Source organism: Sycon ciliatum, chromosome 8, assembly GCF_964019385.1.
Source record: "Sycon ciliatum chromosome 8, ocSycCili1.1, whole genome shotgun sequence".
Lineage (NCBI taxonomy): Eukaryota > Metazoa > Porifera > Calcarea > Leucosolenida > Sycettidae > Sycon > Sycon ciliatum.
The window spans coordinates 6,627,128-6,635,407 of NC_088650.1; the positions used below are offsets into that span (position 1 = coordinate 6,627,128).

The following is an 8,280-nucleotide window of genomic DNA, read 5'->3' on the forward strand; positions in this document are numbered from 1 at the left end:
AGTCCATGGTCGGCAGAAAGCCAGTCACTCGTCACAAACAGGTGATAGTTCCACGCTGTTCCCGAATCCATGGATGTAGCGCTGACGCTGGCACAAGGCAAGTGTAGTGTTATTACCTGGGACTCGCTGGCGGTGGGCTTGGATGGTGTCGGCTGTGGCGTCAATGGTGCTGAGTACAGCGTCATCTGGTCAACTGCACACGCATCGTAGTGTAGACACAGACACAGACACAGACAGATGCACGCAAACATACACACACACACACACACACACACACACACACACACACACACACACACACACACACACATGCACACACACACATGCACACACACACACACACACACACACACACACACACATGCACACGCACGCACACACACACACACACACACACACACACACACACACACACACACACACACACACACACGCGCGCGCACACGCACACAGGACTCAGTCTACCGTATCTTGAATAGCCCATCGACAAAGCCGATCATAGCGCAGCATAGAGAAGCCAAAGGCAGCTTCTGCTTGAATAGCACCATTCAACAGCTTTCAAACTTATACTCCCATCCATATTTAGACAGTGATCCTGTGCTGGCTCCAGTGTCCCTTTATCATAGCCCAATCACAAGCAGTGCGACTTGTACTGCACCATTCTACACTCACGCCACGGTTCAACAACCAAGGCCCGTCAGGTCAGGCCCGGAACCGGTCCGGTTGGTCAGGTCATCGCCAGACCAACTTGTGCGTCACCAGCATACAGTGAAACCTGTCTAAGACGACCGCTCAAGGGACCTTCAAAAATGCGGTCTCTGCTACCAGGTGGTCTCCTTATCCAGGGTCATTTGACTTGAAATAGCATCCTGTGGTCCTGGTTTCAGTGGTCTTCTAGGACAGGTGGTCGCCTTATCAAGGTGGTCACCTTGACAGGTTTACTGTATATTTACTGCTGAGGAGGTTCTGTATACCCACCATATCATACACAGAGTATGAAAGGCTAGGGTATGGCCGGACCAATCGAACACCGCTTTCGTCAGCCTGCACTTACCAGCAGAGGCCAGACTATCTCCAGCACCTGCCTCAGCAGCAGCACTAGCTACAGCACCAGTGGTGCCTTGCGCCGCCGCTGCTGCATGCCCTGGGCTAGCCATAGTGCCGGGGGCAAGTACTGCGGTGCTGCCCAGATCTGCGCACACACACACACACACACACGCGCGCGCGCGCGCGCGCGTACACACACATACACATGCACACACACACACGTGCACGTACATACACACACATACACACACACACACACACACACACACACACACGGACGTGCACGCGCATGCACCCACACACATACACGCACACCGAGAGACAAGGTTACGCAAAAAACGCTTGCTGTCCATGATGCACATTGTACCTGCAACACATCATATTAATTTTTTGTTGTACATATACTGCACTGGTACATACTACATGACTATATGTCTGGGTAATCATGCTCAGGGCACAAATCTCCGGTGGTCACTTTGCACTGTTTGCCAGCACAACCGACATAACCAGGTCACGTGATGCCAGAGTATGCCTCTGGCTAAATCAAGAGATAATCGTACCAGCCGATTGTGATTAGAGTCCGTGTGACCCAGGGGCGTCGCAAGGTGTTCTACATTGGCCCGGCCTTGAAGAGGCGCGGGGTCAGGGCCCTATGTGGAAGTTGCACACTCTAAACAATTTGGGAGTTACGCACTATTGGTGACATCAAAAAGTGCATAACGCCAATTGGAAAAGAGTTTGCAACTGCCTGCACAACCTCTATACAGTGCTGCTACGGAAACAGCTTCACATCACGTGACATGGTTCAAAAGGCTATGCTGGCAACACAGTGCAAAATGACCAGCAGGGATTCGAACCCAAAGCAAGCTGGCTGTGTACGACCCTGTACTGTAGCTGTCATGACATATAATCATGCACAGTGGGCTAATAAGTAGTAATAACGTGTTCGGGTTTCAACCGTTTGGCACGCGATGTGAAGTTCTGCCGTCGCAGACCAGGCTGGAGTTGGACACTCTTGGGAGTTACGTTCTCTTGGTGAACCATACTGACACATGTAGGGTGTGTGACAATCTTGAGCACACACCATACTGGCTGAGAAAGTAAGAAAATTCGCAGATGTTGATGGCAATATTCGTGCGAATCGCTGCGGCTCATGTGTGGGTACAGGCGACTTTTTTTTCGCGTATGACGCCGTGCACTGCAGAGTCTCTACACACGGTATGGGGGTCTCGCTTCCGCACGGCAATGAGGTTAGTCACTGAATGGCCTGTACTGTACAATGACATGTTGTTGGTTGACAGCATGACGGCAACAAGGTGGAGGACACCGTGTTCGGAAACAGGTGACCATTCTACAACCATCCACGGTTGGTAGAGCCCGAGTCGGTTGCGACCATCTGAACCATATGGGTGTTAGACCGGGTTCTGGCCCTCTCTATGCTAGGGGACCGGGTCTAACACCCATACGGTTCAGATGGTCGCAACCGATCGGGGCTCTACCAACCGTGGATGGTTGTAGAAAGGTCACCTGTTTCCGAACACGGTGTACTCCACCTTGTTACATGCTGGCAACCAACAACATGTTTGAACAAAACAAGGTTTATCTAATACAATGCCATGTTACTAGTATACTGGCACACACATCATGTATCAAAATGAATGGCCTTCAGGCTTGCCAAATAACACATTTTCAAGGCATAGAAGTTTTAGAAAATAATTTAAATTGAGAAAGTTGAAAAGGTTTACTGTTTCATGCAAAGAAGACGTCCCATGTCAGTACGGTACGTACAGGAATTAGAGACTAGCAGATGAAACGCCCGAGTACCATCTGGACACCAGGCCAGATCGCTGATCGTAGTCCAGCAGGCAGCACTGCTCAAACTGCTTTGATTGACGCGAAACGAACCACTTCACATGAACATGTGGAAAAGTGCTCGTGTTGTTTTCAAAATGTTTTCGATGTACGGTAAAATCACTATGTTCACGCAATCAAAAATAACAATTATTTCGTTTGGGGCTCGCAGCCAGCTGAGCAAGCAGAAAAGAAGAAAATGTCGAAGAGCACAGTTTGATGTTCCAGTCTTCATCAAGCGCTCACTACACCTCCGAGTCCAACACGGTTGGTGGCATCATGACTATTCTTGTCATTCAAGTGGTGCCTGTGAGTGTGAATCGCTGACATGGCATACAAACAGTAGCTGCAAAAACTTGAACCCCGCACCATGACCATAATCACAGTCCACCGCCTCACAGGGATTCAGTCACCACTCGTCATCAGCTTACCGTGCTGTCGGAGGCCGAACTTGAGTTTCTCCAAGGACATGTCATAGTCGTCCACGTTGGGCCTGAACATGGTCCAGTTGATTCCTGAAATTACATACTTCACACCCCGGGCGCGCTCACCCGACGAGAGGTCCGTGTCGGCGAAAAAGATCGGGAAGATCGACTTCTGGTCTCCGTCGGCCACATAGAGTTCGCTGGTGCAGTAACGAGATGTGACATATTTCGGCGTGACGACCGCCAGAAGGGCTTTGCACTGCTCCAAGCCACTGCCTATTGCCGCGTGCCAATCACAGCCAGCAGGTATATCGTCTTGATCCAGCCAGACGCCAAAGCCATCGGCCTCGAGGTCCTCTTTGAGACGCTTCACAAACTCTAGCACCTCGCGCTCGCGTCCATAGCTGAGGAACAACTCTTTCGGCGATGCAGCTGGCTTTGAGGCCATCGCCGCTCAGCACGTGCAAAATGCAACGCAGGACACCTACCTCCGATCCTCCTCTTTCTTAGAAATGCAGTGAAGGTTTGTTACTCCACATGGTGTGATGTTGCTGCGTGACCTGGTCTCCCAACTTGCCTAGCTCAGAAAGTAACTACCGGTATGCCTATGGATGGAAGCGAGATCGGGAAACAGCAACAAGCTGCAAGAAATGAAGTAACATTAGTTATTTAGCTGGACAAGTCCGACAAGGATAAAGTCCCTGCTTCTCTGACTCCAGTCCAGCTAGCTGCTGTTGAGTGTTGTCAGCATAATCCTGGCGTGATCGACCGGATATGGCAATGGGTGTGCACGTGTGGGCACGTGTAGATCTACGTACATATGTAGCTACGTGTGTATATGTGCGCATGCCGATCTATCGACTATCGTGCACGTGCGGATCGCGGAGGATCTGGAGATCTGCCGTCTGAATATGCAGTAACAGTTACTGTTGTTTGTACAGTAGGTATCGGCGTGGGTGTTTGAAAAACGACATTTGATTCTGACACGATAAATCACGTGTGACATTATCATATGCGCGCACGTTTGGCATGTGGACACGTACACGTACACACGGATCAATCAGACTCGCGGTCGTGCTAGGCGACTGCGCGGAGCAGCGGATACGAGAGAAGTCGAAAGAAAGAGTCCGACTGGACAGAAAAAGTGATTCTCCAATGCCCCCTTGTGTAGTGTCTGCCAACCTGTTCGTGTCTGAAGCACTTTGGACTTATACAGAAAGTGTAACAGGCTGACAGCACTAGCCGGAGGAACTTGCAAGCTCTGAGGCTTCACAACTCTTTACTCTCGAAATCAATTCCACAAAGAACTGAGAAGAATCAGCGGGTTATATAGGCCAGGGAGAGAGAGCAGCTGGGAGTGAGGGCAAAAGAAAGCAGGAGGACAACGGGACTCGAAACAGTGTGGGAGGATGAATGGACCTAAGTGGCGAGCAAGGTTTATGCAACAGGAATGCAATCTAAAAGTATGGAGGAAACTAATGTGAATGGCAGGCAGGGTAATGGGGCATAAAGATTACTAGGAAGACAACTGTTGGAAGATCTAAGGAAAAGTCATTTGAATGTGTGTGAGCTAGGGCTGATCAATAACATGGGTTCGGGGAAGAAAGCTGTAACCTGTTGGATGCATACAATCGGGAAGGCATCTCGCAAGTGATCAAAAGGGTCAGTGAGGGGGAACAGACTACACAGGAATCAATGTAATGAGCATGAATGCAATAGGTCAGGCCGTACCGGTCTGCAGGCAGGGTTGTCTAGTAGTCCTACTTCAAAGTAAGTGGCTGTTGGGAGAAGCACTTAGCATGTACATGTGAACTACAAGTAGCTAGTAATACCAGGAGGTTGTGTGATGACTGTTCAGTGATACTGATAGAGCTAGAGATACTACACTCGCCCCTCCTCCGTTGAGACACGTCCTCGTGTCTACGGGACGGGTGTACGTGAAAAGACAGACAAAGGTAAATTAAAATGTGTGAAGGATTTGCCTCTCTGTGAAGCTGGAAAATGTACATGTATGTGTTCGCGTCTCAATACATGTATTGGACGGTACAAGGGACGTGTTCCATCGCGTCACTCTTATTGTGGACGGTAATACTTCTTGACTCTCGTCTCTCTGGGACGGTTCAACCGAAAAGGACTCGCTCACCATGTGGCGGTTTAATCATTGTTACTTGTACTGGTTATTGGAGTGCGTGCTTGCGGGATATACTGTATTTGGGGTCTGAAACTGATTGCTTGGTCGGAACGGGGTGGACATGATCGGGATGGGTAACGAAAAGGCTAGGACACTTTGTGGTCAGACCGGGGAGAAAGCGGTTGTAGGGGAGTGTCAGTGGGACGGAATGTTGGGCGATCTAGAACTGTGTACTGCATGTATCTGGATGGACAGGAAGGTATATGGAGGGTTGTGAGTCCTAGGCTGTTGATCGAATGGTGTGACGGGGACTGGGAGTGGGATTGTCTGTGGGATGGAGTGGCTGAAGGAACGTGGAGGGCCTTGTGTATAACGTGTAGTGTAGGCAACAAACTAAAGGTGAGAGATGTTAGCAGGGGAACAACTTTGGCAGCAGAACGAGTTAGTGATAGGGATATGGCAGCCAGGAGCATAAGAACAGAATGAAAACTACTGCTGGATGGGGGAGCTTGCACGATACGCGGCGTAGCTTGCACGATAGGGGTAGCATGTGTACTAGTAACAGTTGCATTTGACGGGGTTGATGATTGAGTAGGGATAGAGCAAGAATGGTGACATACCTGGGTTGAAGGGAAGATGTGCCGTGTATCGCGACGACGATAGCAATACGCAATGGCATGGCCAATCTGCTTGCAGTATCGGCAATATGGGCGAAGACGAAAGGGCCGACGTCGCTTGGGTCGTACATATACCGGTGGCTGTAGTCCAGGGACATACCGGAGGGCATGGGAACTCGCTGAAGAATGATGGTGATCCATTTTGACGAAATGCGTACGTGACAGCGTCGATCTGCTGTATGGATGGACTGACGAACCGGGATTCTGCATCGTTCTCAGGTCGTCATGGGTTCAGAAACGAGGAGCAGGAGCAGCCGGGGCAGGAGCAGCCGGGGCAGCCTGAGCGGGTTGTTGTTGTTGCTGAGCCATACTAATGATACTCGAGAACTACGTAATGGATGAGAGGTCAGGAAACAAAGGAAAGGACGGGGACTACGAAATACAGAGAATATAACAAAGCACGTAAGGTACGAATCACTTCTGACACCAATGTAGTGTCTGCCAACCTGTTCGTGTCTGAAGCACTTTGGACTTATACAGAAAGTGTAACAGGCTGACAGCACTAGCCGGAGGAACTTGCAAGCTCTGAGGCTTCACAACTCTTTACTCTCGAAATCAATTCCACAAAGAACTGAGAAGAATCAGCGGGTTATATAGGCCAGGGAGAGAGAGCAGCTGGGAGTGAGGGCAAAAGAAAGCAGGAGGACAACGGGACTCGAAACAGTGTGGGAGGATGAATGGACCTAAGTGGCGAGCAAGGTTTATGCAACAGGAATGCAATCTAAAAGTATGGAGGAAACTAATGTGAATGGCAGGCAGGGTAATGGGGCATAAAGATTACTAGGAAGACAACTGTTGGAAGATCTAAGGAAAAGTCATTTGAATGTGTGTGAGCTAGGGCTGATCAATAACATGGGTTCGGGGAAGAAAGCTGTAACCTGTTGGATGCATACAATCGGGAAGGCATCTCGCAAGTGATCAAAAGGGTCAGTGAGGGGGAACAGACTACACAGGAATCAATGTAATGAGCATGAATGCAATAGGTCAGGCCGTACCGGTCTGCAGGCAGGGTTGTCTAGTAGTCCTACTTCAAAGTAAGTGGCTGTTGGGAGAAGCACTTAGCATGTACATGTGAACTACAAGTAGCTAGTAATACCAGGAGGTTGTGTGATGACTGTTCAGTGATACTGATAGAGCTAGAGATACTACACTTGGACATAACTCTCTTTTTGTGTTGAATTATTGTATTGAGTATGCACAGAGCACAGATGTTATTACTACACTCTACAGGCGATACACTTTGCGCTAATCTGGCATATTTTGCTACACAAAATCCATTCTTAGGGCCGATATATTATACTATGCGATAATACTGCTTGTAAGAATAAATATACACATAAAATATGTGTTAAGATTATGAAAAAATGAGTGTCATTCTTGTAAGCAGTATACATGTATTCTCCTGCTGAAACAGCCGGGTGACCAGCAACGAATCCAGTCGTTCCGAGCGCTTCGGCGAGAGTGCAAAATCACCATGCGCCGAAAGAAAGCCAATTACTTTCAGGCCGAGTTTATTAACAACAGACGGAACCCTAGACGTCAGTGGAGCGCTATGAACAGCCTACTTGGCAGAACGAAAGTCAGCCGTGAGCCTGGAGCTAGTATTGCAGACATTCAAGACATCTATATTCTCAGAAATAGTTGGGCCTTTGCCGCCAACAGAGACTTCTGACGCCCTGACGCTGGCATCCGTGCCTGATCATCCATCCAACATTCCGCCTGCTCTGCCGTGTGGCCCCCAGTCAGACGGCACTCTAGTTTCTTTTACCCGAATCACAGCGGGGGACGTTAAGTTCCATCTCCGTGCTATGGACAGTCGCAAAGCAAGCGGTCCTGACGCCATCCCCCCGCTCGTCTACAAACTTGTGTCTGACCAAATTGCACCAACGCTAGCCTCTCTCTTGTCGATATCCCTTGAAACTGGTGAATTCCCAACGCCCTACAAGCTAGCACACGTCCGTCCGATCCACAAACGTGGGGACGTTTCCGACCCTCGCAACTACAGACCCATCTCCCTCCTTCCTCTCATGTCCAAACTTCTCGAGAGGTGTGCGCTAGAGCAACTTACGCAATACATGGATGGCGCCAGTCACATGGAATCCCTCCCTGCAGTTCAGTTTGCGTACCGCAAAAACCACTCCTGCGACGA

At 49.5% G+C, this 8,280-nt stretch overlaps 1 protein-coding gene across 1 annotated transcript in view; it reads right to left on the minus strand.

The window, feature by feature from the left end:
• LOC135823049 (uncharacterized) overlaps positions 1-3,942 on the minus strand; it is a gene marked incomplete in the record, with an annotated part of 80,345 nt that extends 76,403 nt beyond the window's left edge. Inside the window, 3 exon segments of the mRNA XM_065335879.1 lie at positions 117-193; positions 1,055-1,192; positions 3,330-3,942. Of these exon segments, the coding sequence (XP_065191951.1) occupies positions 117-193; positions 1,055-1,192; positions 3,330-3,771 (657 nt within the window).
• Between the last annotated feature and the right edge of the window lie 4,338 nt (positions 3,943-8,280).